This window comes from Macadamia integrifolia, chromosome 9 (genome assembly GCF_013358625.1).
Source record: "Macadamia integrifolia cultivar HAES 741 chromosome 9, SCU_Mint_v3, whole genome shotgun sequence".
Lineage (NCBI taxonomy): Eukaryota > Viridiplantae > Streptophyta > Magnoliopsida > Proteales > Proteaceae > Macadamia > Macadamia integrifolia.
Genome location: NC_056565.1, coordinates 26,268,931 through 26,284,742, shown reverse-complemented (window position 1 = coordinate 26,284,742; position 15,812 = coordinate 26,268,931). Strand labels below are relative to the sequence as shown.

The 15,812-nt window shown below is 38.6% G+C and overlaps 1 protein-coding gene and 1 long non-coding RNA gene across 4 annotated transcripts in view; one reads left to right on the top strand and one right to left on the bottom strand.

The window, feature by feature from the left end:
• LOC122090148 (armadillo repeat-containing protein 7-like) overlaps nt 1-12,088 on the top strand; it is a 12,904-nt gene extending 816 nt beyond the window's left edge. For 2 of the 3 annotated variants that reach the window (XM_042659997.1, XM_042659998.1), the window contains 3 exons: nt 1,948-1,984; nt 8,102-8,184; nt 11,521-12,088. In XM_042659997.1, coding sequence (XP_042515931.1) covers nt 1,948-1,984; nt 8,102-8,184; nt 11,521-11,691 — 291 coding nt within the window. In that variant the 3' untranslated portion in view covers nt 11,692-12,088. The remainder of the gene's footprint in view (nt 1-1,947; nt 1,985-8,101; nt 8,185-11,520) is intronic. The other variant, XR_006143426.1, reaches the window with a different exon arrangement.
• LOC122090149 lies at nt 6,418-13,609 on the bottom strand. Its single transcript, XR_006143427.1, has 3 exons — nt 13,524-13,609; nt 13,177-13,260; nt 6,418-6,537 (listed from the first exon to the last, which is right to left on the bottom strand). It is a non-coding gene; the product is annotated as an uncharacterized LOC122090149 (long non-coding RNA).
• Between the last annotated feature and the right edge of the window lie 2,203 nt (nt 13,610-15,812).

Below are 15,812 nucleotides of genomic sequence, written 5' to 3'. Positions count from 1 at the left end.
CCCCCCCCAAAAAAAAGAAAAAAGAAAAAAAAAGATGAACAATTACAACCTAGATGCTTTCCAAGCCCCGGGGGGTTGGCCTAACCTCAGGCTCTTTCTAGAAATATTAAATTTACTCTTAAGCATTCAAATGATGTGAGGAGTGAAGTCCTAGACAAACAATACCAAATAAGGAGAAAAAAAAAAAAAATTCCTAAACAACAGTAAATAACAGCCAACCTTTGAATGAAATTGGGTGAAGAGGGATCATTAAAGTTAGTCCAGATTGACTGTTAGAAGCTCATTAGATATTCTCATTAGACATTCAATCAAAGTCAGCACCAAACTGGTTGTTGGAAGCTTCTTTAGCAAATGTATGTGGAACCTTATTATGTTCCTATAAATGTATGAAATTCTAGCATGGACAGAGTGTTGAAAATCTTGGATCTTGAATCAGAAATACTAAAGCATCCACTTTAAATGTTGTCACACAGAGAAAAGGATGTCCTTACATGATCTAATAAGCAACTGTTGACACAATTTTAACTGACCTAGAAGTGTGTAATATTCGGCCAGATTGATGATAATAAGGCCACATAAGGAATAAAAACAATAAAACACCTACTTTTATCATCTCTGATAGCTCCACAACCAACATTGCCAACGCCAGGGTTGCCAAAGCAGGAGCATCTCTATTTCATTTGCACTAACTCCTAACTTATGTCTTCTTTACTTATTATTAATCTTCACTTGTGCACTACCCCCACCCTCGCCTCCCTTTTTTGTTTTGTGTTTCAATACGTTGTTGAATATTTATCCTCCAAACTTAATGGAGTAAGGCTTGTGAATATGTTAATTAGGTTCTCCAGAACAAGTATTCTGGCGAATTCCAAAATGGTGTTAGATTATAGAACTTTTTGGTGATAGCTATTATAGAAAATGTGGAATTTTCCTATGAGCATTTACTTTTGGGGTACTCAACTGCTCCTATGAACTTCAACCTTTCGAACTCAAAAGACCCTTAAATTCTTTTGTGTGTCTGTGTGTGCTGTTGGCTTAGATACCTATTTATGTACTATTTCTTTTTTGGAAACATTTTTATTTTCTTAATATTTTATATGGGTGGGTGTTGGCAGAACATACAAGCTTATTGTCAGTCTTTGATTATATTCGAAGATTTTGCAAAAAGTTAATCTACGCCGTCTATTGAATTTTCAAACAAAACTGGTTACCGGCTGTTACAGTAACAGCGTTTTAAAACACATGTTGCCTCTCTTCTCAACTCACGCCTCCCCCTAGAATTAGTGCAAACACAAAGCAACTATCAAGGGCTATAGGAAGAAACAGTGTCGTTACCTGAGAATTAGGCAGCGACAATGACTATGCGGAGATGACACCAATCGAATATGACATTCCTTGCTGTAGAGAAAGTTAAATGAAATGAGAAACTTGCTCAACTTATTCCCAATTAAATTACTTGCAAAAACAGTGTCATGGTGGTGAGGAGTGAAAAAACCAAAAAGTCGATGGGATATCTGGGGGGTTGATATTTGCAACATTCAGTGAAATTGCAAACCATACATAACCACTAATATTTTTCTATTTTGGTGAACTGTTGTGAATCATTATAATTCTTGTAATATATGCTTTCTTAACCACTAGTAACTATTTTGTTATGGTTGCCTTGGGTTATAGAACCACAATGCTTAATTCTTTCTCTGCTAGAAGAAAGAAAACTTCCTGTATGCTTCTTTTTGAAAGCTTTGAATGGGACTTGAAATAACTTAAGTAATGGTTATCTTGAGTTAGTTGATTTGTATGTACCTTTTTCACAGTATCTGTAATCAAGCTTTCCCATTTCTGTTATTGGTATAAATGTGAGCCATTTAAATGGCATTGGTACTTTGGATTTTTTCTTTCACTGACTTCTATATTTTGTTTCTTGTCCTTGTTTCTCTTTTGCTGTAGGAATTGGTTAGTCAATTTCAGAATACAACAGATGAAGGTACACCTTACGTGACACCTAATTTATAATCATTTAATTATATCTAGATGTGGTCCATCTTTGCATCCTCTGGAAATCAAAGGACTAAATCAGAGTATGAGCAATGGTTACATGACAACATTGCAATGAAGTAACTCTTGCACATGATTTTTTCTGAAACTGGCAGTGTCCATGATTGGCATGTAAGAGTGTAGGTTAGCCAGCATTATTGTTCTCTTACTAATTTTTTTTTTTTTTTGGGTTCTTGTGTCCAAAGCATTTGTATCTAAGAGAAACTGACATGTGGTGTTAATCTTATTTGGATGTGGTCTTTCTATGCATAATTACATCTCCTGGAGACTAGATTTAGATCATGGGATGAGAAAGGGGTGAATGAAAAGCTTGCAATGTAGTAACTATTGTTTATATTTTTCAAAGACCACTATGTACGTTTAGAACATAGTTGTCAAGGTATTACCTCTAGACACCTTGCTTGTGTCGCCTTGGTTTTTTCCCTCCACCAATGCCAAGGGTCACCTAGACACTATATCAACTATGGTTTAGAATTCTGCATTGTATTCTATAACGATTTGTAAGAATATTGTCCCCGAAACTATTATGATGCTGTCTTCTTCTTCTTCTATCATGATCAATTAATCATGGATTCGTCATGATGATGATTATTATAATGATATTAATTACTTGTTGATTAGCAGTGTATCGGTAATGGACATACTGATATGCATGCACTTTCAGCAGACAAAAAGCAAGTGGGTAAGTGAGCTCATTTTACAAATTACAACATAGATTTTTTTAAATCAATACAGATAAGCTAATTTCTGTAAAAAGGGCATCAAAACATTTTAAAAAGAGAAAGACCTTAAGTCTTAATCCTTTGAACCCTTTGAGAATCTGAATCCAATGAGCTTAAAAAGAAAATTTTCCGATATCATTTTGAAGCCTTTGGTTCATCTTTTTGAGAATACCTCTTAATTTCCATGATCTCTGGGAAATATAAAGAGGAATAGTGATAACAACTGTCTCTGACCATTGAATGTATTGATGCTCCCTTTAGGATGAGATTAAACAAACTTACATGTTTTTTTCTCAAAATTATTGCAAGTCATAGACATGGAGCTTGCCTGGAGGCCTTCAGAAATCTGAAGGTAAGAAAGAAAATTCCCCTTTCTTAATGTTGAGCAGACTTTACTGTCAATGGTTGAATGACATTTTTATGATCACAAAAAAATGTGCAGAACTTTTTATCCATGCCACTTTCAGTATTAATTTCTCTGGTGTGAACATCTCTACTATAAAGGTGACATGATAATAAGAGAAAGAAAACTTACCTTTCTTATATAAACAATCAGATCTGAAGTATATTCTTATTGTCTCTCTCATTGCTAATCAGCTTAAAATGAGGCTTATGCTCATATGAGTTTAAAATGAGGCTCAAAGAGCATCCTCCCTATGCATGCATCTCCTCTTCTCGATGATTTTGTAGCCCAGTGATTCTGTTCAAACTTCAAACGCTATGTGGTATTGCTGTGTTGCTCCTCCTGTCCTGCGTGCGTAGGGCCATAGGCAACCCGCAAAATACCAAAGCTTGCTTACAGGGCCTGCTGGTACTGTACAGTGGCTAAGAATTACAAAATGGCCAGAAAAAGGCAATAGAGTCTCAAGTCCAAGGGCTCATCTGGTGTTTGTTATATTGATTGTGAAGCAGGCGGCCCCCTTACCTACAAGAGTGAGAAGTGAAACTGAAAGTGGAAGCTAAGGGATGCAAAAGCAAGAAGTCAAGAACTGATGGACCTTTAAAAAGTGATGACTCATAATAAATGAGAAGTTAGAACCAATAGCTTCCTAGATTTTGCCAAACTTCCTTCCATGGTACACTTTTTAGCCAAAATTTCACGAAACTGTGCGAAATATTTTGGATTCACAAGGTCTTGAAATGAAATCTATGCAATACCATGGATTGCACATATTTTGACTGAAAAATGTTTTGTTTCGCCGAAATTTTGGCCAAAATTTATTTTGACCATACTTCAAATCCAAATTTTGACCCATTTTGATTTTTTCACCTATGTTCGACTCAAAAGCTTGGAAAACCCATTTTTGGTTCTTTCTTGGCAAATCACTGTTGTACAAGGTTGGAACATTTACTTGGGAAGTACAAGAATGTAGTGGAAGTGATGACTTTATGTGGTGTTGGAAGATTTGTGTAAGATTCAAAGTTGGAGGTATATCATCCCAATCTAACTTTGGTACTAAGAGTCTAGTACTCTAGGATGGGCAAAGGGGTGACTTCTTGCTTGTATTGTTTTTGGTTTTTTCAGGTGAATAAAAAATTCATTACCAAAGAGGAAAGAAAAATGGGCCTCCAAGGGGGAGAATATAATAAGGGATACAAAAAGGAAAATTACAACAACCCGCCCACATTAGAAAGAGTGGGAGAGTCAATAGAACTAAAGGGGACCGCCGAAAATTTGCTACTAATGTCGAAGGAGATGGAGTTTCAAATTTACTAAAAAGATCTAGAGTTGGGAGTCAATCTTCTGAGCTTACGCTCCAACCAAATATGGCGAATGGCAGCGCCAAAAGCTAGCTTTCCCACATGGTCACAAATCGAGGATCAACCAAAGTCATATCCACCCAAATCCACACACACTGAAAAGGAAGAACATGCCATCTATCAGGCCAACAACGAGCAAGAAGTCAAGACCAAATCCTCAATCAGCAACGGCGGCTGAAGAATAGGTGATCCACATCTTTAGTGGCGTTCCAGCACAAAATGCAAGAGGGGGGGGGGGACAAGGATGTTTCTTTGGAGTAGGAAGGACTGCTTTGGGAGGTAGTAAGTAAGAGCTCTCCAAACTGTGAAGCTATGGCGGGGCATGTGGAAAGGGAACCAAACAAATCTTTTTTTTTTTGGGTCAGAAACGGACTATTCATTAATACGTGAGGGGCATGAAGCAGAAGGATTACAAGGCTCCTTCAACCACGCAGTGGATAGCGGCCAAATTGTCCTACAGGATTCGGACATGGCCTTTTGGGCTAAGGAATCGGCAACAGAGTTTGACTCCCTAGGAATAAAAGAAAATTTATAGCTTGAAAATCATTCTAAAGGAAACAAATGTCATCCAAAATACCCTGAATGGAGAGAGGGATCGCCTTGGTTTGGCCAAAAAGATGGTTCGCAAGCTCCTTGCAGTCGGTTTCAGCTAGGACGAAGGGACACCCTCTGAAATACATTCGAGAAGTCCCATGCAAAGGCCAGAGCCTCACCTTCCAGAGCACCACCACAAGCTAACCCATCCGAGACAGCAATAATTGGATTCCCCTCATGGTTGCGAACAATGATACCAATACTTCTACTCTTTGAAATGGGATTCCATGTAGCATCCAAATTTAGCTTCATAAACGGGTAGGGAGGGAGGTTCCAGCTTTGCTCCAAGGTAGTAGGGAAGGCCAAAGAGGGAAGAGGAGAGAAAACATTAGACCTAGCAGCAGCAGATAGCGAAGCCTCTTGAATTACCTCCATTAGGCTCCAACATTTCCTCCCAAAAACCAGATCGTTCCTAGCCAACCAAAGGAACCAGAAAATAAAAGAGCTCAGTGTCACAAAATAACGAGCTTCCTTTTTTCCAAACCTGTTAAGGTTCAACCACTGAGAGATCCAATGTTAGACTGAAGGCTCCTCATCATCAAGGATTTTCAAAGATACCAAGCTGCTTTGGTGAATGGGCATAATAAGAAGATGTGGTCAGGGGTTTCAACTAAGCTGTTACAGCGGGGGCAACAACCATCAATCCTCATATTTTTTCTTTCAAAAGCATCACCAGTAACGAGACCATCTGCACACATACGCCACATTAAGGACTTGATCTTCGGTAAAGAATGACTTTTCCATATGGAGTTCCCGACAGACTTTGAGGTTGATTCCCATCTCCCAATTGAACAAGAAGAGGGGTATTTTCCATCAATCGCTTTCTACTTGAACAAAGAAGGAAATAGGTGGACTTGACGGAAAAGACTCCATCCCTAGAGGCACCCATACTTGACAATCTTCATTAGGAAAAAGAGGGACGAGCAAGCTAAGCATGTTGGAAATATCATGAGGATGAAACCACTCATTCAATTGAGACATCTTCCATCTTCTAGAGTCTTGGTTAATAAGTTCTGAAACAAACTCCAGGGGGCAGTTTAGAGGTTTCTCATGATGGATCTTGAAATCGAGAGATGAGGAGAGCCACTGATCAGTCCAAATGTTGATTTTATTTCCCATGCCAAGCTGCCAACGTAATCTCATTTCAAGAACTTTTCGACCTTTAATCACACTACGCCATGCCCAAGATGGGTTGCTACCCACCGAACCAAACCAATCTGTGCCATAGAACAACTGGACCACGAGATCTGAGGAGATTCCAAGAAGACTTCAAATTGAAAAGACCCGAAGAGGATGCAGACAAGATAACACGATCTCCCCTACCAGAAGGAGACCTTGGAGAAGCCAAGAGGCCAGGCCATGGGGGCAAACCGAGGCAAGAGATGGGAGGAGCCCATGCATCACCCTGGATGATGTCAACGACCATAGCCATTCTGTTGGAAACCAAACTGTAGATAGATCTGTCACCAACTAAAGGAACAAGGATAGCAAGAGGGTGTCAGTGATCCAACCAAAGTCTAGTGCAAGATCCATCATCAATCAATGAGATGATATTGCTCAAGGCAAGGGGCCTGAGATTCAAAATCTTTCTCTAGACCCAAGAAGCATCTGAAGACATGGGATCTATCCGGATAGTCTTTACAAAGAAGTTAGATGTAGGTCCAGTCAACCCAGATACACTTCTTATAAGACGCTAGCCTCCAAATCATCTTGAGAGTTCAGGCCGAGCTAATATCTTTTATATGCTTTAACCCCAATTTAACCGAAGTCTGTTGCTTGTATTGTTGACTCCGATATATACGACTCTTTGTAAGAAACCATGTATGATGCATGATTTATGAAATGGTTATAATTTGATGTCTATTCATTCCTAATGTATATTTAAGCTGTTTTGCTTGAATTAATGTGTTCTAGTACTAAACATTGTGTTGAATAGGTCATACTAGAGAGTAGAGAATGTATACAACGTACACTAACAACTTAGTGTCGGAAGTCAAACTACAATTTTGAGTGTGATTTTTTAGAATATGAGGTTTCCACTATGTTTAGAGGGCCTAAAATAGGGTTTACAAAAAGTTTCAGGACGTAATTTGGTCCTCAAAACCAATCATCAAAACTTGCATAAAAATAATATAGATTTTGACCAGAATTTCGATTTCAGTCGAAATATTTTGGTTTCCTGCTATTATATACTTCCTTGCAACTCTGGTTCGATGTTGGAGGTCCACTAGCATGGGTTGACAGGTAGTATTGAAGGGTCAAATATGTAAGGGAGAGAAGTAGTTTAGATATCCAGCATGATGATTTTGTTTTATTCGATATTTCCACTTTTAGGTTTATTAAGAGTGTTTTTTACTCTGGTAGGAACTTTTTTCCCTCAACATTTTTTACATTTTATTATTAGTTTAACTGTACATACAAGCCTGCAAAGCCTATAACTTGCATTTGCTGGTTTAGCATCCCGGGACCAACAAAGGAGAGAGAGCTTAGAATTGCCAGATGGGTTTTTCCTGGTTGTTGGGTCTTTACCTTGATCATGGCTTCGCGCTAATGGTTGCATTGTTTCACAGAATCGAAGGAGAGGATAGTTTCTCATTTGGTGAACTTTGCCTATGATCCTTACAACTATGCTTATATGCGCCATGTACAAGTTTTTTCGTACTAATGTCAAATAGTTTTTATTAATGAACTACATCCCTTTCTTTCTCTGACACTACTACAAAATACTTATTTTTCTGTGGCTTTAACAGCTAAATGTTTTAGAACTGTTCCTAGACTGCATCACAGAGCCAAATGAGAAACTTGTGGAATTTGGGGCCTGTGGGATCTGCAATTCATGTGCTGGGGAGCATAGTAGTCTGAATTCATCTTTTTAACCTAGCCATAAACCTGCATATTTCTTCCCAAAATTTTCTTCTATACTTTTGAAAAAAAAAAATATTGTAGACAAAAGATCATTTATTTTACAGATCAGGCAAATGCTGCAATTATAACTCAGTGTGGGGGGATTCCTCTTATGATGCAATGTTTATCTAGCCCTGTCAGAAATCATGTATGTCAATCTCACTCTTAGATCTTAATTCATGTGTTGTATCATTATTTTTGTTTTTGTTTTTGTTTGGCGGGGAGTCAAGTTCAATGGAACTGTTGACAAAATTATATTACAGTCAAGCTGAAAAGTTTTTAGTGATAAGGAAGCTGAGGTTGACTTTGGTTCATTGAGAGTGTGGACTTCGCAAATGTGCAAAAGAACATGATTTTCCCATTTATTTTGAGTGAATATACCAAGTTACAAATAGAGAATTCCTCTACAATATGACTACAGTAGTCCTGGGATTGTTAGGGATAGGTATTGGTAAACACCCAATTTCGTCACCCTCCCCCATCAATGACGATACTTGGATGATGGATGCGAATCTTCACTTCCAATTGACAAGATACAATTGACTATGGTAGTCTCACCCTGACAGCCCCCAACTCACCCCAAAATCCTAAAAACCCAATGCAGGAAGAAAGAGGGTCCAATTTTGACTTTTTGATATACGAAAAAATTCGATCAAAAGTGACTGTATGAATGGATAGTACTCGAAAATACGATTCCAACGATATATGATGCTTCAAAATCGGACTTACATATCTCCCATAATCATTCCCGGAAGTGGCCCCGCACGTGCATGCACATGGTGCACATTCTCATGCACACACATGGGTGTCACCTCTGTACAGAACCCTATACATGTACACAACCCAACCCTAATCAGTCTAAACCTTCCCTGTTTAAATCCCGACCAACCCCGATCGAACACAATCAGCCCAATCTGGCACCGACCCACCTGGCTCAGCACTGTACAGAGCCCTGCAGCCCTGTGCAGAGCCGCAGAGGGCTGCCCAGGGCCGCAGAGCCCTTTTTAGGGCTGTGCAGCCTTGGACAGACCTGCCCGATGCTCTGATTTTTCCCCTGGTTTTTTCTCAAAAAATAAATTTTTGGACAAAAATATATTTTCCCGACACGTGTTTTTCCCAGAAATCCCACCGGCAGTCGGTTTTCTGTTAGAATCCCATTTTTGGAGAAAAATCCTTTTCGGCACTCCCGCAAAATTTTTTCGGCACTTTTGTATTTTTTCTGACATTTCCATATTTTCCTAGAAAATATTCTTGACAATCGGGTTTTCTGCTAAAATCCCAGTTTTCAAAAAATCTCTTTCCCGACATTCCCTAAAGTCATTCCTGGCACTTCCAAATATTTGTCGACACTTTCGTATTTTTTCCAGAAATTCTCCCAACAGTCGGGTTTGCTGCTAAAATCTTAGTTTTTGTGAAAATATTCTGTTTGCAAGAAAATATCTTCTCACCTTTTTGGGTGAAGAAAGAATCTCTTCACACTTTGAATTATACCATTAGACAATAGGGAGAGCTACCTCCTATGATCCTCTAGGTAAAGAATGTGTGTCCTCACCCCATTGGTTTGCAAGAAAATATTTTCTTCACTTTCAAAAACAAGAAAATATCTTCACTTTCCATCACACTTTGAATTATACCATTGGACAATAGGGGGAGCTACCTCTTATTATCCTCTGGGTAAAGAATGTGTCTTCACCCCATTGGTTTGCAAGAAATATCTTTTCACCTTTTTGGGTGAAGAAGAAATCTCTTCAAACTTCGAAATATACCACTAGGCAATAAGGAGAGTGCCCTTCCATTATCCTCTGGGTAAAGATGTGTGCCATTACCTCATTGGTTGGAAAAAACTATAAATACTCCCCCTCCTTGAAAAAACACACCAAAGCCTCCTTAAAAGCATTCTTGTAGAGAAGCTCTGCCCTCTCTCCTCCCCTCCCCCTTTGAGTTTCTTCGGGTCTTCGGAGTGATCTTCGGCAAGATCCAAAATCTTGTTCGGATCTTCGTCAAGATCCAAAATCTTGTTCGGATCTTCAAAGTGTTCTTCAGGACTTTGAAGATCTTTAATCCAAGTTTTTAGTTCAATCTATTTTTTGCCAAAAATAGTATGTTTTTGGCTTTCCTCCTTTAAGTGTGATTGGTTTTTATCAAAAGTAGAAATCCCTCCTCCCTTGAGGTTCTTTGGGTCTACAAAGAGATCTTTGTCAAGATCCGGAGTACTATTCAGATCTTCAAAGTGTTCTTCGGGGCTTTGGGGATCTTCAATCTATTTTTTAGGTCAATCTATTTTTTACCAACAATAGCCGTTCCCGGCGGAAGCTCAACCCGAATGCCCTTAGAATCTTTTCAAAAATAGCCATTCCCAGCGGAAGCTCTATCGGAGTACCACCTCAGCCTAGCCCTCATAGCTCATCCCTAGCGAAAGCTCTGCCGGAATGCCACCAAAATCTTTTTCCAGAAGTAGCCAACCCTAGCAAAAGCTCTACCGAAATCCTGACCCGACTTTTTCGGAAGTAGCTCATCCCTAGCAGAAGCTCTATTGAATTCAACAGCCCAAAAGTAACCAATCCTAAGCTGGACCTTCGTCCGCAGATTACCACAATCAGCATCTCCCAAAATCAAAAGTTGGAGTTCAAGACCATCTTCCCCCGAGCCAGGAGAATCCACGAGAAAAGTCAATATCAATCAGGGGCTCACCCCTCTTGACCCAAAACAAGGGTCAAATTCATGTATAATCTCTCTCCTCATTTAAGCATAATGTAGATATCTAATTAACCTTGTTTTAGTGTACATAAATAGTTATTTTTATTTAATGTACATATGCTTGATAATTTAGCCATGCATGCGGAATAGGAATAATTGTGAAAAAATATTCGTTCTTAAGCATCTACTAGGAAGACCGGTTGAACCAGGAAGATTGGGTGCCCAACACCTTCTCAATTCTACAACCTGATTCTAACCCTAAATCTTTGGACCAGACCAACTTCCGGGCCCTTTTCTCAGGGATCGGGCCCACTCTCGGGTCCTATGCCCACAATCATAGGTGGCGACTCTACACCCTTTTTGTATGGTCCTAATCTCCCGTATTGGACTATCATCAAACCCCATCTTTATGACGAACCCGGTACACCTACGAAATAGGCCTCCACATATTTTCGAGCTGCGATACGGCAGCACGGGGCCCGCAGAAGCACACACAACACTTTCCTTATCCAACCCAAAGGATATCAAGAGAGAGGAGAGAAGGCCCGAATCCGATGGAGACACCTTCCCCTGAACAGGGGATGAGAGATCCGGATCCGAGGCCCGCTACCCTCACAGTATTCTGTCCAAGTAAACCCTTGGTCTGAGAAGTAATATTATCCATAGGAACTTAAGTTATACAGGAATCTTTGATCCTCATCTTACACTCTCCAAGAAAGAAGTTGGATCTATAGGTTTATGCTTTTAAGAATGTTTTATGATTTTATCAATCAAGTGTATTTTACAGGTGAATTATGCTCTAGGGACTCTGTATTATCTCTGCGACGCATCTCATAAGGAAGAGATTTTGAAGCCAGAAGTAGTTGAAACCATAAAAAGATATGCTGCAACTGGAGTACTTAGTGTGAGCTTCAGCAATCTAGCCAAAGCATTCTTGGACAAGCATGTCCCAGAATAGATTACATGTTGCACGTATGGTCAACACTTGACACGTCTATTTTGCTTTCAGAAATGCCCCCTCAAGGTGCTCTAAATGGTACTGAATAGGGTATGTGTCCAGCGTTGAGGATATGTGCAGTAGAATTGAACTTGATTTCTAGTTGGGCCAACCATGATTCATTCTTGGTTGACAAACCTATATATTTGTGCCAATGTAGGATAATGTGGCAATTTTGATTGTTGTGTGTTTTTTTTTTTTTTTGTGGTGCAAGATTGTTGGATGTTTAAGGGGCTGGTTTCTCGAAAAGGTATCTGATGGGATCCATCCTTGAGATCAAGTGCACCGGATAGGAAACCATATAGTGTCGCAACCTTTTGGTTGCCCAAATCAATAAAGCACAAGTTCTTTCCAAAGATATGTATCGTGTCTCATATTCTAGGAACTTCTTACTGAGGTAATATATGGCATGCTCTGCCCCCTTTTCTGTCTCCTTCTGTGCTAGCAAAGAGCCCATGGAATATTCTCCCACAGACATATACAACAGAAGTAGTTCTCCTTCCACCGGCGGTGTCAATATTGGTGGGTTTATCCCTTGATCTTATCAAAAGCTTGTTGGCACTGGTCATTCCATTCCGTGGGCTGATCCTTCTTCAGTAGCTTGAAAATTGGTTCACAGATTGTAGTCAACTGAGCTATGAACCTAAATCAGAATCAGCAGAGACCGATTTTGTTGACAATTTTGCTTTCTTACACTGCAAATTTATATGTTGAACTTACATTTACATTCAAATTTATATGTCTAACAAACAGAAATACCATCACAGACTAATAGGATGATAATCTTCACCCCATAACTCCCCTTATCATCTGGGTTGGTGCATGCTGTTAAAAGTGCCATATGCTTCTTTCTATTGTGTCGATTAATGAAAGTATTTGTTGTTAAAAAATATAAAACATCCACACCATCCATGGATTTCATACAACATTAGTCTCATTGGAAATATAGCTGAATAGCCTTTCAACTGACACCAAATCATGCTAGATGAACAAAGCTAAAAACCTCAAAAAATTGTGCTTGAAGAAGTGCACAAGTAGTGCCCAGGATTCAATTTCAACTACTAAATAAAATAATTACATGAAATACAAACTAGTAATCCAAATGTACCAAAAGTAGAAGAAATAATATAAAAATTCAATCAAGTCTTGGATTTTGACATAAAAATGACTGTCTAGATTCAGAATTTTATTTTTACTTAATAAATACAAACTTTTGAAATGAGGGATTAAAATGGCAAAGTGAGAAGAAGAGGTTATCAAATTAAACATGGATGGGACTGGTATCTGCTAGACTTCGCAAAAGATTTGGAGTCTTTTCTGGACTGGATCTGCCTACAGCTACCCGATGAATTTAGGAAGGATGTTGTAAAGAGCATTGAGAGAGGGAAAAGGGAACCTCTCTTGCAGTTAGTAAAAGTAACACCATATGAATTCAATTTTAGGTACCTTATACACCAGCAGAAGCTCTGTTTTTCTCAGCATAATCTTTGGTATACATGCACTTTTCGGAACTCTTGGGATGGATAAGCACTACACCAGCAATAGGGAAAAAAGGGGAAAAGTAAATATATAATCTCTTCATTTGTATGTAATTATGTGAGGAATGTTTATTTTCTTCCATGAAGGGGCTTTGGCTGCAATTCTAAATATTCCTGATCCAATGAGTTTCCTACTATATCCATATATTCCTAAAGAACCATGGTTTCATTCAGATCTATTCGGTGTTTTTGCTTTTGAAATTTCTTGAGGATGATTTAAATGGCTAGCCCATTCTGAACAATAACAAGAAATACCTTAAATTTGAGCTTGTAGTTCGGCAAAGGGAAAGGAGAAGCCCGCAAGACACAGAGCTTGGCAGACGATTCCCATGATAATGTCTGGAGATGAAAAAGAAACAGAAATTGTGAAGAAGATGCAAAGAAAAGAAACAGAAGAACCACACAGATTTTGTCATTTTATTTTCAACAAAATTGGAAAAAAAAAAAAAAAAAAAACCAAATCTAGGGTTTCGCAGCTAGATTTGAGGAAGATAAAGAACCATACCTACAATCTGGAAAAAGACCCCTTTCTTCAGTCGATCGACGAAGCCAATCCCTAAATCTTGCACAATGAGGAAGAAAGATAAGTTGAAAACCTAGATATGAAGTTAAGAATCTGAACAATAACGACATATAGTAGACAGCCAAAAAAATAAAAAGATGCATACAACGGGCATAATTGCAACATAGCAAGCTTATCACGTTGGCCATCTGAAGCAACTTTTGCATTAATTTTTACCAGATAAAACATAGACCAAAGAAGCTTTTGTAGAGTTGTAGTTGTTTAACTGTTGATTACAACTCTTTTATGCCTATAATTTGTGACCAATGGAACTGATACTTGTGGTGTTGGATCAAGAACCCATCCTTACTAGTTATTAAGATCACTATAGTTCCTGTACAATATAAGGGTCTTAATCCTGAAATCCATCAATTACTATGAAGTACTTAAGATCACTATAGTTAACGGTACCATATCCAAATGGCAAAGACCTAATATGAACTTGAGAGCTGCCCCTTTTTGACAGATCACTAGCAATGTGGAAACCCTTTCTACCAACTTCCTGCTATTCTTCTGCATTTCATAGTGAAAATTAAAGCATGTAATCAATTCCCTCAGAAGGAATGACATTTGAACAAATGGTTAGCAACCAAGCCAAGATGCGGTAGTCTTCACATCATTTGATCATATAAGATTTCATCCATCAACCACTAAGCTTAAAGCTAATAAGGAAACGAAATCACTTGATTTAGAAGGCATTTAAGTATACAAATTGAGCATTATTGACACACATCCTCTAGCAGACATTCTGTATTACAAATTACAACATGATAATACAGCTTCTCTTATTTTTCATTCGTAGATGAAATTGATACAACATCTACGCTGTCTGCTCTACAAGCAATATCAGTAGAGGAACAGACAGGTCTACCAGAAGCTTCCCAGTCATTGAACCCACGTTCCAAAACCAAAACATTCTTTAAGCCCACATCGTCTCCCGTTTCTGTAAGATAATCAATAAGCCTGCGTGCACATGATGGGCCATGCACCTACCAAAGGACCAACCATTTTATGGTTAGTTGAAGGATAAATGATAATGTCACAGAAACATTCCCTGTTCTGCACTAAATAATTCCCATAATTGAACAAATGTAGCACATTTGAATGAACTACTGCTAACACGATCAGAATAAGGCAACAATCAGTTCAGCAGAACCAAAGCAATCATAATAATCATTTCTAGAATTAAATAAGTGTGGAAATATTGACATGAGCTATTGTCAATGGAATCAAGAAAGTATTGGATAATAATGATACGGATACCAGATGACAATATATTATGAAATTGCAAGTTTAAATCCTTCTTGCTTCAGCCACAATTGTTATTTGTGGAAAAATGCCACTGTTATAACAAGCCACACTAGATTTTGGACATCCAATTCGCCCATAACCACTGAAGAAGTGCATGTTTTGTTCTATTGTGGATAAGCAGCAAGGGCAATAGGTTGAATCAGGTTCAGCTTCCAGCCAGCCATAACCCAACTCAATACCCAAAAAAATAAAAATAAAATTAAAAAACTTAACAAATTACAATTAAAGAGGAGTGTTCAGAGAATTATATGTGGTAGTTAGGGTAATGGAGGATGTTCAAGGTGTATACAGTCGCAGAAGAGTGGCTCAATTGGAATGATGGTTAAACGTTGATAACATCAAGGAATGGGCATGGACAATGTTTACTTTCAGACTTCCATCATGGTCAAGAAGCCAAATAGCCAGAATTTGTTACAGACCTGATAGCTGAAGAGAGAAGAGAGCATCGACGATCACGATAACACAGCAGAAATGGAAAGTGCAGGAAAGAGAGGGGGGGAAATCCTTGGGTCACTTGGGCTGTTTTAGTATAGTAAAACAGAAATCACTCCTCACCGAATTCTAGGGTTCATTTAACAAATTCAGAACGTAATAAACCACAGCAGAGATTTCTTCATTCCAATTTCAACAAAACTGAAAAAAAACTCCAAATCTAGGGTCTCACATCTAGG